Raw genomic sequence first — 22,209 nt, forward strand, 5'->3', positions numbered from 1 at the left:
AATAGCTAAGAAAAAAAATAATCACTGTGAAATCCTGGCCTCCTGACATCAATGGGAGTTTTGCCATTGACTTCAATCAGGCCAGGATTTCATCCTGTAAGTGTATATAGAAGACATGCATGAATTAATAACACAGATTTAAGTCCTCCTCTTCCCCTTTCTCTTCTATGTGGAAAACAAGTTCTTGGAGTTGACACAAAGATGTGAGGGAGGAGATAGAAACTAAGGACAGGTTTGTTCCACTTACCTTTTCATAGAATTGTAGAAGAAAGAGACCTCAGGAGGTCATCTAGTCCAATCCCCTGCTCAAAGTAGGACCAACCCCAACTAAATCATCCCAGCAAGGGCTTTGTCAAGCTAAGCCTTAAAAACCTCTAAGGATGGATATTCCACCACCTCTCTAGGTAACCCATTACAGTGCTTCACCACTCTCCTTGTGAAATAGTGTTTCCTAATATCCAGGCTAGATCTCCCCCACTGCAACTTGAGACCATTGCTTCTTGTTCTGTCATCTGCCACCACAGCCTAGCTCCGTCCTCTTTGGAACCCTCCTTCAGGTAGTTGAAGGCTGCTATCAAATCCCCCCCTCACTCTTCTCTTCTACAGACTAAATAATCCCAGTTCCGTCCGCCTCTCCTCGTAAGTCATGTGCCCCAGCCCCCTAATAATTTTTGTTACCCTCTGCTGGACTCTCTCCAATTTGTCTACATCCTTTTTGTAGTGGGGGTGGCCAAAACTGGACACAGTTCTCCAGATGTGGCCTCACAAGTTCTGAATAGAGTTCTGCCGCTTAGCTAGTTGATCCCCATCATGTAGCAGTGCATGGGATTCTTCCATGCTAAGTGCAGGACTCTACGCTTGTCCTCATTGAACCTCATCAGATTTCTTTTGGCCCAATCCTCCAGTTTTTCTAGATCACTGTGGACCCTATCCCTACCCTCCAGCATATCTACCTCTCCCCTCAGCTTAGTGTCATCTGCAAACTTGCTGAAGGTGCAATCCATCCCATCATCTAGATCATTAATGAAAATGTTGAGCAAAACCACCCAGCACAGACCCCTGGGGTACTCCGCTTGACATCAGCTGCCAGCTAGACATCGAGCCATTGATCACTACCCATTGAGCCCGACAATCTAGCCAGCTTTCTATCCACCTTATCGTCCATTCATCCAATCCATACTTTTTTAACTTGCTGGCAAGAATATGTGGGAGACCGTATCAAAAGCTTTGCTAAAGTCAAGATATACCACGTCCACCTTTCCCCATATCCATATCCACAGAGCCAGTTATCTCATCCTAGAAGGCAATCAGATTGGTCAGGCATGACTTGCACTTGTTGAATCCATGTTGACTATTCCTGATCACCTTCCTCTCCTCCAAGTGCTTCAAAATGGATTGCTTGACGACCTACTCCATGATTTTCCCAGGGACTGAAGTGAGGCTGATTGGTCTGTAGTTCCTCAGATACTTCTTCTTTCCTTTTTTAAAGATGGCCACTATATTTGCCTTTTTCCAATCGTCCAGGACCTCCCCTGATCACCATGAGTTTTCAAAGATAATGGCCAATGGCTCTGCAATCACATTAGCCAACTCCCTCATCACCCTCAGATGCATTAGATCTGGCCCCATGAACTTGTGCATTCCAGCTTTTCTAAATAGTCCTTAACCTGTTCTTTCACCACTGAGAGCTGCTCACTTCCTCCCCATACTGTGCTGCCACGTGCAGCAGTCTGGAAGCTGACCTTGTCTCTGAAGACTGAGGCAAAAAAAGCATGGAGTATTTCAGCTTTTTCCACATCATCTGTCACTAGGTTGCCTCCCTCATTCAGCAAGGGTCTCACACTTTCCCTCACCATCTTCTTGTTGCTAACATACCTGTAGAAACCCTTCTTGTTACCCTTCACATCCCTTGCTAGCTGCAACTCCATTTGTGCTTTGGCCTTCCTGATTACACCCTGGCATGCTCGAGCAATATTTTAATACTCCTCCCTAATCATCTGTTCAAGTTTCCACTTCTTGTAAACTTCCTTTTTTCATTTAAGCTCATTGAAGATTTCTCTGTTAAGCCACGCTGGTCGCCTGCCATATTTGTTATTCTTTCTTCAAATCTGGATGGTTTGTTCCTGCGCTCTCAATAAGGCTTCTTTAAAATACAGCCAGCTCTCCTGGACGCCTTTCCCCCCTCATATTAACTTCCCAGGGGATCCTGCTTATCAGTTCCCTGAGAGAGTCAAAGACTGCTTTTCTGAAGTCTAGGGTCCATATTCTGCTGCTCTCCTTTCTTCCTTTTTTCAGGATCCTGAACATGACCATCTCATGGTCACTTCTTCCTAGGTTACCACCCACTTCTACTTCACCTACCAATTCTTCCCTGTTTGTGAGCAGCAGGTCAAGTGGAGCAGGGCTTCTAATTGGTTCTTCCAGCACTTGCACCAGGAAGCTGTCCCCAGTACTCTCAAAAAACTTCTTGGACTGTCTGTGCACTGTTGAATTGCTCTCCCAGCAGATGTCACAGTGATTTTAGTCCCCCATGAGAATCAGGGCCTGTGATCTGGAAACTTCTGTTAGTTGTCCAAAGAAAGCCTTGTCTACCTCATCCTCCAGGTCTAGTGGTCTATAACAGATGCCCACCATGACATCATCCTTGTTGCTCTCGCCTCTAAATTTAACCCAAAGACTCTCAACAGGCTTTTATCCAGTTTCATACTGGAGCTCTGAGCAATCGTACTGCTCTCTTACATACGGTGCAACTTCTCCACCTTTTCTCTCCTACCAGTCCTTCCTGAATAGTTTATACCCATCCCTGACAGTACTCCAGTCATGTGAGTTACCCCACCAAGTCTCTGTTACTCCAATCACATCATAGTTCCTTGACTGTGCCAGGACTTCCAATTTTTCCAGTTCTTCCAATGCTTGTTTCCCAGGCTTATTGCGTTCATGTACAGGCACTTAAGATAGCTAGCTGATTGCCCTACTTTCTCAGTATGAATCAGGAGGCTGCTCCTTTTACCCTCCTCCTTGTGTTTCCTCCCGGTATCCCACATCCCCACTTACCTCTGGACATAGGTCACCATCCTGTGCTGAACCTTGTTTAAAGCCCTCCTCACTAGGTTAGCAAGCCTACCTGTGAAGATGCTCTTTCCTCTCTTCGCTAGGTGGATCTCATTTCTTCCTAGCAATCCTTCTTCCTGGAACAACATCCCATGGTCAAAGAATCCAAAGCCCTCTCTCCGACACCACCTGCATAACCACTTATTTACTTCCACAATTCAATGGTCCCTACCTGGACCTTTTTCTTCGATAGGGAGGATGGACAAGAAGACGACTTGCTCCTCAAACTCCTTTATCCTTCTTCCCAGAGCCATGTAGTCTGCAGTGATACACTCAAGGTCAGTAGTATCATTGGTGCCCACGTGGAGAACTAGGAAGGGGGTAGCAGTCCGAGGGCTTGATCAGTCTCAGCGGACACTCCATCATATCCTGAATTCTAGCTCCAGGCAAGCAGCACACTTCTCATGTCTCCTGGTCTGGATGGCAGAAGGATGACTTCATCCCCCTTAAGAGGGAGTCCCTGACCACCACCACCACCACCCGTCTCCTCCTTTTGAGAGTGATGGTCGTGGAACCCCCATCCATAAGACAATGCATCCCATGCCTTCCGGTCGAGGGGGTCTCCTTCTGATCCCTTCCCTCTAAGATAACTCTTCCAAACCATTCTCCACCATAGTACCTGTGCAGAGAGAATGCAAATGGTTTCTTACTTCTATCTGCATTGGGGGTATATGGGTTCTCCTCTTTCTTCTTCTGGAGGTCACATGCTGTGAATTTTGTTCCCTGTTCTGCACTGCCCTCTCTGATTCTTCAGCATGCTATACCTGCAGTTCCAAATTCTGACTTCTATACAGAAAGTCTTCATTTTCTCTGATGCAATGCAGGGTTAATACTTGGGTCTCTAGTCCTTTAACTTCTCTTCCACTATGAAGACCGGCTTGCACTTCGTACAGATGAAATCATTTCTGTCCTTTGGGAGAAAGACAAACATGGCATATCCTGTGCAGGTCACAACAGCTGATCGCTCGCTATCCATATCTTCCTTCTAAAAGCCTCTTCAGATGGTGTATTTACTGCTCACAGAAGCCTGAAAGGCAAAAACACTCTGGGAAAACTCCCCCAGGCAAACTCACTTGGTTCGCAACTGGCTGCTTTTTTATAAGGCTGCTGGCTTGAAGCAGTTGGCCCGGCTCAAAGCCTTCCCTCCAATCATCCACGCAAGGCCCACCTGAAACAAAGCACTCCCAATTGACACTTTTCAAACAAACAACCACACAGCCAAACAGTTACACTTAAGAGTTTCTACCTAGGCTTTCATTTATAATCAGATCACTAGTTCAACAAACCTGAGGAGCATGTGATTATGAAGTTAGTTATTCTCCTAAGTGAGAAAAGAAAACAAAAACCCTTTGGATGAGAATGCAAAGACCACTGAGATCGTTACTCAATTTCAGTAAACTGCTGAATCTAAAGATTTAGTTCAGCAGGCAAAGGTAGAAATGATAATAGCCTCTCTTGATAAGGATATCGTTATTCTGGGTGAGAAGGATGTCTTTCAAAAAATTGACTAGCCAGCAGAGTAAAAGGCTCTGTAAAGATACATTTTGAAGTTTCAGCTGTGTATTATAACCTCTTTTGCCAGAGAGGCAGTTGCCTGTGCTAATGATCTTCAAAGGTCCATAGGGGACATGAAAATCAAATCAGTGCTGAGAAAAATATCCATAGCAGCTGCTTTTGTTACCGATGCATCCCTTGGCATTATCATATTCTCTGCTCAAATGGTCGCTCTGAACACAATGTCTCAGATAGTTATGGCTCCGCACCTGGAAAGAAAATAGACAAGCCAAGGAAGCTCTTTGGCAGGGAATTGCATAAGATTGTTGTAAGGTCCAGTGAAAGACAAAACACACTTACTATTTTGGAAACTAGGTCAAAATAATTTCAGACCTTTCTACAGACACAGTACCATTTTACCATTAATAATCACTGGCAACGCAATCCAGAAGAGCTTTTTATTATAAAGGAATGCCCTGTACCAGAAGAAAAAGCCGAGGGGGTATGCAAGATTGAAGTACAGTTCCAATTCATCATTCAAGTAAAATAAGTCCAACTGTGACTTTCTTAGTCATTTCCCCATCTTCTCAACAATGATGAGGAGTTAGCGGAGAGGAGATGATCTCTCTCTCTAGAAAAGAGTGACCATAGGCAACTGTGTTTTTAATTTATTTAATTTATTTTCTTAATTTTTTTTTTAGTTAGAATAACAATCAGGCTCCTAATGACTTACAATCATTTAAATTCACAAACTAAATATGCAGTTCAGCCATGCCAAAGCAGCAGCTCATAATCAAATGCTAACAACCCTGTATCTCAATCCATACCTCAGTACTTCTTCAAAAGCTGGATGAGAGAAACGGATCCTGCAGTATGCCCTGGAAGTGGCAAATTCAGGCTGTATTATACCAGGGGTTGAATGAGAACAGAGAATGCCTACTCTCTCTCGTATCAACTCTGTTATATCAAGAAAGGATCTAGCATCAATAGCTCAGCTGATTGTAACTGTGATAGTGTTTCACAAGGAAAGAGGTGGTCTCTTAGGTAGGCTCATCCCAGGTAATTTAAAGCATATTAGGTCAAAACCTGATCTTGCCATATGCACAATCAAAGTTTTAGACCAAATAGATTCATATAAGTTCAGATAAATTACAGGACTGGACGGCTCATGGAATTGGTTATTTGATGCAAAAAATGTACTTTAGTCACAGTTCTGGGTTAGGCTGTTAATAGAGCTCTAGAGGATGGAAGTTCTGGGTCATGAAGGATTTCGAAATTTGGCTTCGTTCAGAATCTGTACAAAAACTGAATTTCTGAATTTTTTTTTTATTTTGTAGTATAAAGTTTAAAAAAATCAATTTCAAAACAAAAAATCAAAATGTTTCATTCCAAAAAATGTTAAAATAGGATGTTTCAATATCATTGAAACTTTTCCCCCTAGTTTTCTTCTGAAATAAAATCTGGTATAACTGACCCAATTTAATGAATTTTCTGTTTCAATGGAAACAAATATTCCAGCAAAATATGGTTTTGTCAGTTTCTCCAACCAGCTCTACTTGTTAGTGTATTATCTCATGGCTATTCAATGTAACAGATAAATACAGTAATAATTTCAGGTCATTGTCTACATCACTGTCAATCTTGCTAGTAAGCACTGCTCTGTGTCGACCTTAGTGGTCTTCATTGAAAGTTCCGTAGTGCACTTTAATGTAGTACTGTTTGAAATCACAAACCAATACCTTAAAAATTGAATTTTTAGCCAACATGCAAGCATTCTTATCTAAATCAAATCAATCCAAACCATACCTCTGAACTTTAGAGTTGCTATTCAAACGGATCCATAAACTCACTGATTTTGAGTAGGATTATGGCATTTATATTTTAAATTTTCCATTATAAATCTAATTTTACAATATGCATGATGGGCTTCTTATAGCAGTATTATTTGTGCCATATCTGAATGTGGTGTCCTTGATCCATTTATTTGTGTCAAATTTTGTGGATTTAAAATAACATACAGTACACCCTTGCTATAATTCCCTTAATTATAATGAACTTTTAGCTATGATGAACACAGATCCTGGATCCCAACTACAGTACTATACTGATTTTTTTTTTAAAAGTATGTGGGGGGAGGATGTTGCATATAGGTGCACATTTTTTACCCAACCTGCCATGGGGCTGCCAGCTGAGCTGACATCCTGGACTCACTCCGCTAGCAGAAGCCGACAGGCCTCATTGTGATTGTTGTTTTTGCTGTAACGTACCCCTGGCTATAATGAACAAATGGCTTGGATCCTGATAGGTTTGTTATAGCGAGGGTGTATTGTATGTCTATTTTAAATATATTTCCCTCCCCTGTTGTATGAAAAACCCATGTAACCAATTGGACAAACTAAGTAGAGGAAAAAGAAAAGGAGTACTTGTGGCACCTTAGAGACTGAGGAACTGATCCTACACAAGGTCATGTCAAATGAACAAAGCAAACAAGCCATAAAAAAAATCCCCTCTGATCTCAGGCACTATTTGTAATAAGTGTAGGAAAAATAATTTGTTGTGATTGTTAAGTTGGTGATGTCCTCTGTAACCTTTCAACACTTCTGTTTTCATCAGTCTGGAAATAGGAATAACACTTATTCCTCCAAATTCTTAAAATCATTAATGTTTGTAAAGTAAGATTATTATAATGTTTGTTGACGACCCTAAGGGTATTGTATGAAGAATACATGGATTTTGTATCGTGGTAAAGGTTGAGATAAAATGCAACAATTTTATTCTTTTTAGTTTATAAATTGTATCATCCAAATGTGGTCCTCAGAGAATAAAACAGAATTTCTAGAGCATAATTCCATGTCTGATCTCTGAAAACAGAGGCTGTGCAGTAAGATTTCATCCTTGTTCTTTGTATATATTGGATATGTAAAATATTTATATTAATTTTTACATGAAAATAAGAATATAATATTTTGGCAAGACCCTATCATCATATGTATGGGGTTATTTTTACAATTCTAACTGAATTCTACCTCTATATCTTTTTTTTCTCTCATTTGCTTGTCTTATACGTGTTTACCAGGATAGCCCAATGGTCTTACAGTCTGACAGGAACATAACAGTGAATGCAAGAAATCACATGGGACAGTTAACTGGACAACTGACTGTAGGTGAGTGTTCTTCTTTAAAGAAGATTATTTGTATTATTTAAGTCTCATGAATAATATTTTTATTCAGTGATGTAAAATATTTATTGCAAAAACTCTGATAATCATACTGAAGAATAACATTGGACCTGATTCAACACTCATTGGAAAGCAGAGCAAGTAGAAAAAAAAAAAGGGAGAGAAAATGGCTTTTTCATTCATCAAAATCTTTTTTTTTTCATATTTTTGTCACAAAAAACAAATGTTTCAGCAGACAGTTTTGCATAAAATGAAATTTTTCTGGTTTCTTTCAATTTTTTTCATGAAAAGTAATTATCGGTTTTCTAACGAAAGACTTCCATCTCTTCAATGAGCATTGAATTGGTCCCCCTAGCCCAGATCCTGAATTCAGTCCTCCACAGATTGGATTGCAGAATCTGAGTAACAGAATGTAAATAGTATAAACCTATTTGAAATTCTTACCCAGATAGCAAGATGTTGTCTGTGTTGTCGGGACATCACTGTACTGTAATAAGGGTAATATGGAACATATTTCCAGTCATTAATGAAAATGAATTTGATATATCTTTATTTTACAATTGAAGTACAAAATATAAGAGCTAAAAATTCCAAATGAAATTAAAATTCAAAATGGTCTAATGTTACTAACTTTCAAATGTAACTAATGTGTACATTTTATTTTGATTTCCTTTTATGTTATCCTGCTTTTATTAAGTCTACTATTTTCTAATATTTACTATTATCATAAGTATGATTTACTATACATTAAAGAATTACTAATAATCTATTACTAATAAGGCTGAATATTTTAGTGGCGAGCACAGAACTGAAGGCATTCATGGCCTTCTTGATGATATTGATGAAAAAGGTCAATACTGCAGTACCCTTTAAAATAATTAAATGTCCTAGATAAAGGATATATTAGAAGGAAAGTAAACATATACTGGCTGAGAAACCAAAAGCATATTGGGTTTCCTTTAACAATAGTTCTTACTTTTTTGATATTGTTGCCTTAAAAATCTCTTGATCTTGTCTATCACAAATCTTGCTATGGGGAGGGTAGAAGAAAAACAAAAACCTCTACATCCTGTTAGTAATTGCTATATAGTGTTAGTGGTGTTAACAGTTTTAATAGATTGTTCTACTATACAGGATGCCGTAGTAAAAAGTTTTTCATGAAAGTAGTATTTCTGTCTAGGGTTTATATCATTGATGTTATCATAAAATATTGCTGTCATCTTGTGTATGTAGTAAACCTTTTGGATAAAAGAATCTTGTGTTCCCTGGGGAAAGGATATTAAAAAGGGATTTTTTTAAAAAAAATAAAGAACTCTTCTGTCTCATGTTATGAAACCTAAGATGTATTCAACCTGGAGAATCAACATACTATATATTCTACAGGAAAAAGATATGTCCAAATGAATGTTGTCATATTCTTTGTAAATTCAAGAAGAAATAACACAAAATACTGAAAAGGAGTACTTTTGGCACCTTAGAGATTAACAAATTTATTTGAGCATAAGCTTTTGTGAGCTACAGCTCACTTCATTGGATGCATTCACTGAATGATTTCACTGAATGCACCTGATGAAGTGAGCTGTAGCTCATGAAAGCTTATGCTCAAATAAATTTGTTAGTCTGTAAGGTGCCACAAGTACTTCTTTTCGTTTTGTGAATACAGACTAACACGGCTGCTACTCTGAAACAAAATACTGAGTAATCTTAAACTACTCAGAATGTTGTATTTATAACTTTACCGAAGTTTTTACTAGAGGTTGGGAATTTTTCAACAACATATTTTTTGTTGGAACATGCCATTTGGTTAAAAATAAAACTAAAACTTTGTTTCCACAAAGCATTTATCAAGAACTTTTCTCCGTTTCAGGATGTAACTTAGAGGGGAAAAAAGAGACCAAACAAATAGTTTATGGGTTAAGGGTGTCATCTTCTACGTGGAAGAACCAGTTTCAAGGCCCTGATTTGCTTGATTCAGAGTAGAGACATGAACCTAGTTCTCCCACATGAGGGTGAGCCCTAACCATTAAGCTATTGAGTCAGTCTTTATGTCTCTCAGTGTCTCCTGTTGGAGTTGTTCAGTTTTTACAACTAATTATATAATCATTAAAAGAAAAGGAGTACTTGTGGCACCTTAGAGACTAACAAATTTATTAGAGCATAAGCTTTCGTGAGCTACAGCTCACTTCATCGGATGCATCCGATGAAGTGAGCTGTAGCTCACGAAAGCTTATGCTCTAATAAATTTGTTAGTCTCTAAGGTGCCACAAGTACTCCTTTTCTTTTTGCGAATACAGACTAACACGGCTGCTACTCTGAAATATATAATCATTGGGACTCTCTCTCTCTCGCTCTCGCTCTCTCTCTCTCTCTCTCTCTTTTTTAATGGAAAATTTTGAAAGCTCTAATTTTTTATTCCGATACAGGACAAAACCAAGTTTTGAAACCTCAACATTTTTCATTACACTGAGTTCTTGTTTTCTGGCCAGCCTTAACTTCTACAAATTTGTATTGCTCAGCTTTATTGCTTATGAATAAGGCTACAATTTAATCATGGGTATTTTTAGTAAAAGTCATGGACAGGTCATGGGCAATAAACAAATTCACAGCCCATGACCTGTCCGTGACTTATACTATAAATATCCCTAACTAAATCTTAGCGGGGGGATGGTACTGGGTACAGTGCTCTGGGGGGCCACTGCCGGGGGGGGGATGGAGCCAGCGGCATCAGCTGCTGGGGGCAGCCAGGCAGTGGCTGCTCTGGATGCCCTGGGACCACTGATCAGACAATCCTTGGGGCCAGCCACATTGGCCGCTGCTCAGGCAGTCCCCAGGGCCAGCTGCCCAGGGTCACCCGAGCAGCGGCTGGTGCGGCTGTCAGCAGGACTGCCCAAGTAGCTGGCTGCAGAGCCGCTTCAGCAGCAACCAGTGTGGCTGTTCCCAAAGCCACCTGAGCAGCTGGCCCTGGAATCATCTGCTTTGGCAACCCTGGGGTCAGCCACACTGGGCACTGCAGAAGTCCCAGAGGTCCTGGAAATTCAGCAGATCCGTGACTTCCATGACAGATGCGGAGTCATACTTATGAAACCAAAACGCTGCCTCTTCCCCACTTCATTGAAAGCAAAGCATACATTACCTTTCAATTAGGAGTTTTGCATTCCTAAGAAAACTGTTAAGCTAACATTTCAGACGTGCAGAATTGCAGTTATGTCAGGTTTTCTCCATCCAAAAACATCTATATGTAAGTCCTAACAATTTTTAAAATTAGGGAGGGGCATTTTTAATCCTTTTTTGTTAGATAAAAGATACTATAAAATATCTGCATTTAATAGCTATAATCATGACTTGGCAATTTATCACATGTAATGCAGTCTATTAGATTATATTTACATTAAATAAATCAGTGTTGTAGGGATAGTTACATCCTACTCCAATTATAAGGTTTTCTGTTACAAAATTCTGGTAACAGGCTTCTGCATCTTCTTGGAGTCCTCATCTTAACTGCATCATTTTTACAACATCTTTTACCAAACTTCAGCATATTTGTCTACCAAAGATATTTCTTATAGTTTATCACATTGAGTTTCCACTCTTTTTCCATAGTAGATATTAATATTATTTTAGTTCTTGCAAGAAAAGAGGTTAAACATCTCTTGGGATGAAAAACAGCCGTTAGTAAATTATCTCTTCTTTGGGCAAATCTACATACTACTTAATATTTGAATTAGCTATTTGGTATGCAAGTTTGTGAATTTTTTAAAAAAATCCACAAATTTACTTTTAAATAGCACAAAATAATTAATAATAATAAAAATAATCTTCCAGTGATTGCCCATTGTGTTATACAACAAACCCACAAGTAACAGAGAAAAAAAACTGAAGTGTGGGGTTGTGAGTAAGGAGAAAGTTAGAGTAGTAATAAGGAATGTTTTCATTTATTAACTTTACGTCAGAATAACAGAACTTCCCCATACTGCAAAGATATGGACATGTAATGGAAAAAGTTTAATGTGTAGTTAGATAAGAAACTTGGATATTCTACTGTTCATGAGCACCAACAGAAAAACGAATATGAGATCTGCTCTGTGCCGAGTTTGAGCCATGGCTTTGACTCTCTCAAACCTTCAGCCTTCCACAGAACTTTAAAGCAATCAGTGTTTAATGGGATTTGGAATTTGTGCCTTGAAGAAGGGTTTTAATACTTTGCTTTCTCACAGTGATATTTTTTATTTTACAATTGATACCTGCTGTTTTCAGTATGATCCAAGAATAGGTTCTAACCTGGACTACTCAGGCATGGAATAAAAAAGTTTTTGGTAAAAACAAGTCATCCTCTCATTAAAAGGTGAGAATTAAAGAATCTGACCTTTATAAACATGAATGCTTAAAAGGAAAACCGTCAAACATTATGAAAGCCCAATGGTTCTATCTAGTGTTAGGCCATTAACTATCATATGTTGTTTCTGAACAAGGGGAGGACTGAAATTTGGTTTAGGTATGTTATGTTTTGTGATTACTATTTCTGAAGTTCATTCTCAAGGGAGATGCTCCAGCTTCTAATCAGTCAGAAGACCTCTCTTCCTGCAGAATGTCTATGTTTTGTCTGATGGCTGAGAAAAATTATCTTTTTCAGGAGGGAGGGTTAAGAGATGGCGGGGGGGGAGGAGGGAATTTTTTTTGACAGATATTCATTAATCAGTAGTTCCTGTAAAAGTCTGGTTTCATTGTCCTTTAATTCCATAATTATAAAATCATGAGTGGTGTGGAGAAAATGAATAAGGAAAAATCATTTACTTGTTCCCATAATATAAGAACTAGGGGCCACCAAATAAAATTAATGGGTAGCAGGTTTAAAACAAATAAAAGGAAGTTCTTCTTCACTCAGCACACAGTCAACCTGTGGAACTCCTTGCCTGAGGACTATAACAGGGTTTAAAAGGGAACTGGATAAATTCATGGAGGTTAAGTCCATTAATGGTTATTAGCCAGGATGGGTAAGGAATGGTGTCCCTAGCCTCTGTTTGTCTGAGGGTGGAGATGGATGGCAGGAGAGAGAGATCACTTGATCATTATCTGTTAGGTTGACTCCATCTAGGGCACCTGGTATTGGCCACTGTTGGTAGACAGGATACTGGGCTGGATGGACCTTTGGTCTGACCCAGTATGGCCATTCTTATGTTTTTATGATCAAGCAATGTTGCTGCTATTACACACATTTTTATATTCAAGAATCCTGAGAGATTTCAGAGTAGCAGCCGTGTTAGTCTGTATTCGCAAAAAGAAAAGGAGTACTTGTGGCACCTTAGAGACTAACAAATTTATTTGAGCATAAGCTTTCGTGAGCTACAGCTCACTTCATTGGATCTTCATCATCTGATGAAGTGAGCTGTAGCTCACGAAAGCTTATGCTCAAATAAATTGGTTAGTCTCTAAGGTGCCACAAGTACTCCTTTTCTTTTTGCGAATCCTGAGAGAGTTTTACAATTAGTTGCTTTGTAAAATCTAGCTTTGATGACTTACTACTTTTTGCCTTCACATGGAGTTAAAATTGTTGTTTCAGGCCTGTAGAAACTACACTTGTTGAGTGGGAGTATCATTCACAGAAACCCACTGTGTGTGCTGATTATTATAAATGATGATGGGAAATTGGTCTGCAAAAGTAACCAGACTTGCTAGCAGATACAGATGAGAAGAAATTAAACTGATATCTGTAGCCACTTTGTACTTGCCAGTATCTGTTGCTTCAAGAAGATGCATTATTAAAATGTTCTACTTCAGCTGATATTGTTAAAAGGTGATGTTTCTGTGACATTCATTTACATCTGCAGCAATGAATCTGGTACTCTGGTTGGTGATACCATTTCTTGTCAAGTCAATACAACATTGCAAAAGTGTGTGTGCGTGACCTGATCTGCTTAGACACATTGTATTTGAGTTTAATATTATAAATACTTTAAAAGCCCTAAAGAAAACATGTTGTTTTAGTCATTAATCTGAACACCTGGGAACTGTTTAATTGGTCTACAACTGGTGCAGATTAAATCAAGAGAGTGGAATGTTCCTAACTATAAGTGTTATTTACATTTGGTCCCATTTATCATTTTCTTTCTATTTTTGGTGAAGTCTATCAGGAGTGAGTAGCCTAATATTTTTCAGACATCCTCAGTACTAACACCTTTTATTGCTGATAATACACATTCTGGAGATTCTTTTATTTATGAACATGGGCCACAGGATTCAGAGAAATTAACAGTGGCCTAAAATGGAAAATTAATTTAATTGTTAATTCATCCTAAAAGTGGAACAAATAGAAAAGAAATAGGGAAGAAAAGACAGCAGCAGAATACAGACCCTGGACTTTAGCAAAGCAGACTTTGACTCCCTCAGAGAACTGATGGGCAGGATACCCTGGGAGAATAACATGAGGGAGAAAGGAGTCCAGGAGAGCTGGCTGTATTTTAAAGAATCCTTATTGAGGTTACAGGGACAAACCATTCTGATATGTAGAAAGAATAGTAAATATGGCAGGTGTCAAGGTTCCTTCCCCACTCTGAACTCTAGGGGGTACAGATGTGGGGACGAGCATGAAAACCTCCTAAGCTTACTTTTACCATATTAGGTTAAAACTTCCCCAAGATACAAACTATTTTACCCTTTTGTCCTTGGACTTCCACTGCCACCACCAAATGTTTAGCTGGTTACTGGGAAAGAGTTGTTTGGAAATGTCTTTCCTCCAGAAAACCTCACCAAAACCTTGCACCCCCCTGCCTGGGGAAGGCTTGATAAAAATCCTCACCAATTTGCATAGGTGACCACAGATCCAAACCTTTGGATCTTAGGAAACTGAATGCTTTTTTCACTGTTCCTTACCAGAAGAATTTTAATAGAAGAAACAGTAAAAAAAAAAAATCGCCTCTGTAAAATCAGGATGGTAAATACCTTACAGGGTAATTAGATTCAAAACATAGAGAATCCTTCGAGGCAAAACCTTAAGTTACAAAAAGACAGGAATATCCATTCTATTCAGCACAGCTTATTTCCTCAGCCATTTAAAGAAATCATAATCTAATGCATATCTAGCTAAATTACTTATAAGTTCTAAGACTCCATTCCTGTTCTGTCCCTGGCAAAAGCATCACACAGACAGACAGATCCTTTGTTTCTCCCCCCCACTCCAGCTTTGAAAGTATCTTGTCTCCTCATTGGTCATTGTGGTCAGGTGCCAACAAGGTTATCCTAGCTTCCTAACCCTTTACAGGTGAAAGGGTTTTTTCTCTGGCCAGGAGGGATTTTAAAGGTGTTTACCCTTCCCTTTATTTTTATGACAGCAGGCGACCAGCTTGGCTTAACAGTGAAATCCTTGCTGATCTTAAACACAAAAAAGAAGCTTACAAGAAGTGGAAGATTGGACAAATGACCAGGGAAGAGTATAAATATATTGCTCGGGCATGCAGGAGTGAAATCAGGAAGGCCAAATCACAACTTGAGTTGCAGCTAGCAAGAGATGTTAAGAGTAACAAGAAGGGTTTCTTCAAATATGTTAGCAAGAAGAAGAAAGTCAAGGAAAGTGTGGGCCCCTTACTGAATGAGGGAGGCAACCTAGTAACAGAGGATGTGGAAAAAACTAATGTACTCAATACTTTTTTTGCCTCTGTCTTCACGAACAAGATCAGCTCCCAGACTCCTGCCCTGGGCAGCACAGCATGGGGAGGTGGTGACCAGCCCTCTGTGGAGAAGGAAGTGGTTCGGGACTATTTAGAAAAGCTGGACGAGCACAAGTCCATGGGGCCAGATGCGCTGCATCCGAGAGTGCTAAAGGAGTTGGCGGATGTGATAGCAGAGCCATTGGCCATTATCTTTGAAAACTCATGGCAATTGGGGGAAGTCCCGGATGACTGGACAAAGCTAATGTAGTGCCCATCTTTTAAAAAGGGAAGAAGGAGGATCCTGGGAACTACAGGCCAGTTAGCCTCACCTCAGTCCCTGGAAAAATCATGGAGCAGGTCCTCCATGAATCAATTCTGAAGTACTCAGAGGAGAGGAAAGTGATCAGGAACAGTAAGCATGGATTCACCAAGGGCAAGTCATGCCTGACTAATCTAATTGCCTTCTATGACGAGATAACTGGCTTTGTGGATGAGGAGAAAGCAGTGGACGTGTTGTTCCTTGACTTTAGCAAAGCTTTTGACACGGTCTCCCACAGTATTCTTGCCAGCAAGTTAAAGACTTTTGGGCTGGATGAATGGACTATAAGATGGATAGAAAGTTGGCTAGATTGTCGGGCTAAACGGGTAGTGATCAATGCGTCCATGTCTAGTTGGCAGCCGGTATCAAGTGGAGTGCCCCAAGGGTCGGTCCTTGGGCCGGTTTTGTTCAATATCTTCATTAAAGATCTGGAGGATGGTGTGGATTGCACCCTCAGCAAGTTTGCAGATGACACTAAACTTGGAGGAGAGGTAGATACGCTGGAGGGTAGGGATAGGATACAGAGGGACCTAGACAAACTAGAGAATTGGGCCAAAAAAAATCTGATGAGGTTCAACAAGGACAAGTGCAGAGTCCTGCACTTAGGACGGAGGAATCCCATGCACCGCTACAGACTAGGGACCGAATGGCTAGGCAGCAGTTCTGCAGAAAAGGACCTGGGGGTTACAGTGGACAAGAAGCTGGATATGAGTCAACAGCGTGCCTTGTTGCCAAGAAGGCCAATGGCATTTTGGGATGTATAAGTAGGGGCATTGCCAGCAGATGGAGGGACGTGATCATTCCCTTGAGATTAGTGAGGCCTGATCTGGAGTACTTTGTCCAGTTTTGGGCCCCACACCACAAGAAGGATGTGGAAAAATTGGAGAGAGTCCAGTGGAGGGCAACAAAAATGATTAGGGGACAGGAACACATGACTTATGAGGAGAGGCTGAGGTAACTCGGATTGTTTAGTTTGCGGAAGAGAAGAATGAAGGGGGATTAATAGCTGCTTTCAACTACCTGAAAGAGGGTTCCAAAGAGGATGGATCTAGACTGTTCTCAGTGGTAGCAGATGACAGAACAAGGAGTAATGGTCTCAAGTTGCAGTGGGGGAGGTTTAGATTGGATATTAGGAAAAACATTTTCACTAGGAGGGTGGTGAAGCACTGGAATGCGTTACCTCGGGAGGTGGTGGAATCTTCTTCCCTTGAAGTTTTTAAGGTCAGGCTTGACAAAGCCCTGGTTGGGATGATTTAGTTGGGGATTGGTCCTGCTTTGAGCAGGGGATTGGACTAGATGACCTCCTGAGGTCCCTTCCAACCCTGATATTCTATGATTCTGTGAATGTTGGTTTGTGAACATTACAAAATCTGAAATGCTCCTGTAAGAGTGTAAGAGGAATACAGGTGTATACAATGTTATTGAGAATCTCAGGAACAAGACTTCTCATGGTTGATTCTTTATGACCTTACACTTTGTATTTACATATGTAGAAAACAGGTGTAAAATGCTACCAAATCAGAACAGTAGCATTTAGCACCCACTTTACACAGATATAAATGACTACACAAGGGGCCACAGTGTGGATAATCTGGACCTAGGTCTTGACATCCAAATTGCTGCACTGGTCAAACTTTAGGAGAATACACTCTCTTCATCTGAGATATTTGGAAAAGTGTCCATGCTAGACTAGGAAGGTCTGAGGAGCAGAGCTTAAATTCAGCCAGAGCTATCTGGAACAGAGCTCCATTAACTATTTTTAAACCTGCAGAAGCCCCGGTGGGCCCCATGGGGCTAAAGCCCCAAGCCCCACAGTGCCCAGTGGGTCTCTGGGAAATACTCAATGAGAATTTAAGCTCTTCTGAAGATCTTCAAATGGAAGATTAATTTAGCTACCATTTTCTGTTTTAAAGAAAAGAAAAAGTAAGCTATGATCATTCAGGGAGATGGATGACCCTGAATAAAACTGTTAATAAATGAGGTAATCCATTCCATGAGAGACTCAGGATGATGAAGTATATTCAGTAGAGGTGGGTTATAAAGTACATCATGAAGACATTTTGGAGCACATCCCAATCTACAAGAAGTGAAGGGGGAAAGTATAAACAATGGTGACAGGTAGTACTGGAGAATTCAATTGTATATGTTTAAATATAAAGTCATGGCTCTGAGTTGTTATAATAGCAACAATGCCATGTCTGTCATTAATGTACAGTGCTAGTTGTCCTGATGCTGAAAAATTACAAGGGGAGAAAGTCACAGGAACAGCAGCTCTCTGTGTTGTTATCGCTATGGATTGTGCTAAACAGCCAGGCACGTGGTAGAATCTGAAGAAGCATATGTTGTGTTTGTGCATGTTACTGAAATTATATTTGTTTTTAATGATAAAAATATTGGACAGATCAAAAGGAGCTTTCATTTCGTGTGATGAAATCCTAATTTTAGTTGAAGGGTCTCTTTAGGAACATCACAACAATGCAAAGATAACTTTAATGCCAGTGACTGAGCAATATAGGTAAGTAGGACAGGTGCAGAATAACAATTGGATAAGGGGGGAAATTGTACCTCCAGAAATAATAAATTTTTCATCATGTAGTCATTACATGAGTAATGTTGAAAGATGCATTTTGTTTCAGCCAATTTTTTTAAAAATGAGTGCCTGATTAGGAACTTAACTTCATATTTAGGCACCTATATCAGTGGCTTAATTTGTAAAAACACTGAACACTTAGTTGTTCCTATTGATCTCAGTGAGAACAGCTGAATGCTCTTTGCTTTTGAAAATTAGCCCCCTTATTTAGGTATCTAAATTGATTTTGAAGCCTAACCTTTAGGCACCCATTTTTGAAAATCTTGGACCTAGATCCTATTTCCGAACCCTGTTCTGGCTTTATTTAAAACAAGCAAGCAACCTTTTGGTCTAAAATTTTTCATGTTACGCTGCAGAACAGAAATTAAAACTTTCAAATTAAAAATTTTTAAACAGCTTAGATTTCAAAATTCCAGGTTCACAGAAGAAAAAAAATTTTTTCCAACTACAATGTCTAACTAAAAATTGTTCAACCTTGTTAGAAGAGTCGGAAACTCAGAAATGTTTTATATTTATGCCTTTAAACTTGGCTAGCACTTAGCATTGACGTGTAGTGCATAAGTTAATTTTTGAAATCATAAGACAAAATAACAAAAGTTCCAATGGCAAAAATCTTCATTAATTCTCAGTTAGAATTAAGAATTTATACATGAAAATTTTCAAGAAATTATCATTCAGCGTGCCCACACAACCTTCACTCTACCCTTTCCTTGCAAATCTTATGTAAATGAAACATCCATTAATGCCTTTATACTATCTCTGTTAGTTTGCTGTGTGTTCCCACCTACCCTACGTAAATACACAAAGACTGTGGATTTGTCTGTACAGGAATTCAGTATTCAACAAGACAGCATGTGATTTGGCAGAGTGCTAGCTATTCTACATTAACTCACCATGAGGATGCTCTTTTTAAGTACTAAAAATGCCCTTTGTTTAGTATACTTTAAAGTGTATTAATCTAAAGTGCCCAATGATGCTTTTAGTGAGTAGTAAGAGTGCCTACCTTGTTGGAATTCCTTCTGAGACCTCTCTCCACTCAGCTTCCCAAGAATGCAGTTTGACTCCAGCTTTCGTCACTCAACTATCTTTATTTGACATACATCAATGCTAAGGTGATCAGACTAAAACACAGAGGGGTTGGATGCAGGGTACATCACAGTTCCAAAATTACTCTGAAATTCTCTCCCTTAATATATTTCATTTCATTGCATTTACTATACATTGCATCACACATTTTTTGATTGGCTTGGTTACTTTGCAGGCATCAATCCCTGGGCAGCATGCACTATTACTGTCCATGGTTAGACTTCCTCTTTCCCTCATCTCTACATTCCTAAGTTATTTTGTCCCTTGTTATCTAGTTCCCTGGATGTTCTCTCTCTCTCTCTCATTTTAGTTGGCTCAGACATTCTGACTTCTTAGCCTACTGACGTATTTACTTATATTTAGCACAAACATTCTGTTTTCAACCTGATGATTCATTTACCTCCCCAGTTCTATCTACAGAGAAATGAGGCCTCCCTCCGTGTGTTAATTACTAATGTCTTCCAGCGGAAGTACTTCCAGAGTCCCACTGTGGCTTCAGACCATCACAAGGCACAACCAACATGATTTTCGCAACCAGGCAGATCCAGGAAAAATGTCAAGAACACCAAGAGCTGGACATGGCCTTTATCGATCTGACCAAAGCCTTTGACTGTCAACCATGAGGTTCTGAGGAAAGTCATGTCATAGTCTGGCTGCTCAAGCAAATTTATCACCATTGTAAGACTCCTCCATGACCAGATGACTGCCTCCATCCTGTGCAGTGGCTCTACCTCTGAGCCCTTTGTCATCTGAACTAGCGTAAAACAAGGCTGTGTAGTGGGACTCAGCCTTTTCTCCATTTTCTTAGCAGCTATGAAAACACTAACCCAAGACCATCTACCACAGGGCATTGCCATCCAATATCAGATTGATGGCAACCTCTTCAACCTTTCTCATCTCCATGCCAGAACTATAGTAATAGCAACAATAAGCAAACTCTAGTATGCAGATGATTATGCTGTAGTTGCACACTCAAAGGAGGATCTACAAACAGCCCATAATTGCTTCTCTAAAGCTTACAAAAGCCTAGGGATAACTCTGAACATTGGCAAAACAAAAGTTCTCCACCAGCCAGTCCCTGGTCAATCGTCAGATCCATCAAAGAAGATCTACATCAACAAAGAAAAACTAGAAAATGGTGAATACTTGCCAATCTTGGCAGCCATCTCTCACAATGGGCAGACATAAATGTTGAGATTCAGCACAGAATTTGCTGTGCCAGCCTTGCCTTTCGCAGGCTGTCTCACCGGGTGTTCAACAATCATAACATCAGAACACATACTAGACTTTTAGTTTATAAAGCGGTGGTAACTCCAACTCTCCTCTATAGCTGTGAGAATTTGGTGACCTATAGAAAACACCTGAAAAACCCAGACCAGCACTTTCTTCGGAAGATCCTCAACATAAAGTGGGAGGATCACCATACTAATGTCAGTGTCTTCACAGAGGACCACATCTTTAGTGCTGAGGCCCTGATTATTCATCTTCAGTTGAGGTGGAGCAGGCACTGTGTGCACATGCCTGATGTATGCTTACAAAAAGAACTACTGTATGCCAAACTCACCAAAGTAGAAAGGAAACAGGGAGGCCAAAAGAAACGCTTTTGACACCCTCATGATAAATATCAAGTGATGTGGCATTGACATTACACACTGGGAGACAGCATCCCAGGATAGAGATAATTGGTGAAGACTTGTCAGAAAGGGAATGTCCATTTTTGAGGAAAATCGCCTTGCCCTGGTCACAGAAAAATGCCAGAAAAGAAAGGAAAAACAATGGTCACGCAGCAATCGCAGCCCAAGCCTGTCTTCCAACACCACCTGCAATGTCTGCCAATGAGCTTGTGGCTCAGGGATTGCCAACGACTCATGTTGGGCCAGGCCTCAACTACATTCCCCTGCTTCTGTCTTTCTTTTTATATTTGCATTTCTTCCATTTTCATTATATTCCTGTATTTCTGTGCTTTATTTTTCAAGTTTATTTACTCAATAGCACATTCCCAAGACCACAATCGTTGTAATCATTTGAACCATCATTAAAATTAGGCTCAAAGTACAAACCAGGGGATGCAAGCACACCACATCTGGTACAGCCCATCAGGGTGTGTCTCTGCCTGTAAAATATTGTCTGCAATTTCAAGTTACTCAGCTGTTGGACAGTGAGCACCAATTACTCTATTTTCCTTTGTACCAAATCAGTGGTGTTAATGGACAAGGGGAAGTATGGATGCAAAGAGATTGGTCACCAGTGACTCCCATTTGGTGTTGTCTATCATGGTCTCTGTTGCATTCTCCTTAATCTGTACACTTGGCCATAGGGCATTGGTCCAGGTCTGAGTCAGAGAGGTGAGTTTCAGACAAAATCCATTCAGGCTCCCGTAGCATGGTGGTGTTCCCACCAAAAACTTGTGGTATTCCAGAGCACATACTGTGTACCCAAGCTGTACCACCTCCTTCACTCTCTGTTTAATGTGATGAGGGCCCAACATCCCTCACTTTGGTTAGCTTAATTCGTGCTGAGCACCAACAGAACCACCTGTGCTTGGTTTTGTTTTGTTTTGGCAGCAGGCTGTGTTTATTTAATCTCCTCTTTGTGTTGCTTTCTTCACATTGGTACAATGCTGTTTATAGATCTCATTCTCTATTATACCCATACTATTCAAATATACCAATTATTTAGGATTACCTGTTCATTTAGAAATAAAAATCATAACTGGCACAGTCAAAATATTAATTTCATGTGGTGCCCAAAGTCCAGAACCTACTAGCTTTGCAAATTGCAAATTTT

At 39.9% G+C, this 22,209-nt stretch overlaps 1 protein-coding gene across 4 annotated transcripts in view; it reads left to right on the forward strand.

Moving 5' to 3' along the window:
- The window catches only part of SGCZ (sarcoglycan zeta), an 833,511-nt gene that overhangs the window by 705,650 nt on the left and 105,652 nt on the right, over positions 1–22,209 (forward strand). For all 4 annotated transcript variants that reach the window (XR_005292802.2, XM_038400960.2, XM_038400961.2 and 1 more), the window contains one exon: positions 7,682–7,769. Coding sequence is in view for 3 of the 4 variants with exons in the window: in XM_038400960.2 (XP_038256888.1) it covers positions 7,682–7,769 (88 nt within the window). In the remaining variant the exon portion in view is untranslated. The remainder of the gene's footprint in view (positions 1–7,681; positions 7,770–22,209) is intronic.

This window comes from Dermochelys coriacea, chromosome 4 (genome assembly GCF_009764565.3).
Source record: "Dermochelys coriacea isolate rDerCor1 chromosome 4, rDerCor1.pri.v4, whole genome shotgun sequence".
Taxonomy (NCBI): domain Eukaryota; kingdom Metazoa; phylum Chordata; order Testudines; family Dermochelyidae; genus Dermochelys; species Dermochelys coriacea.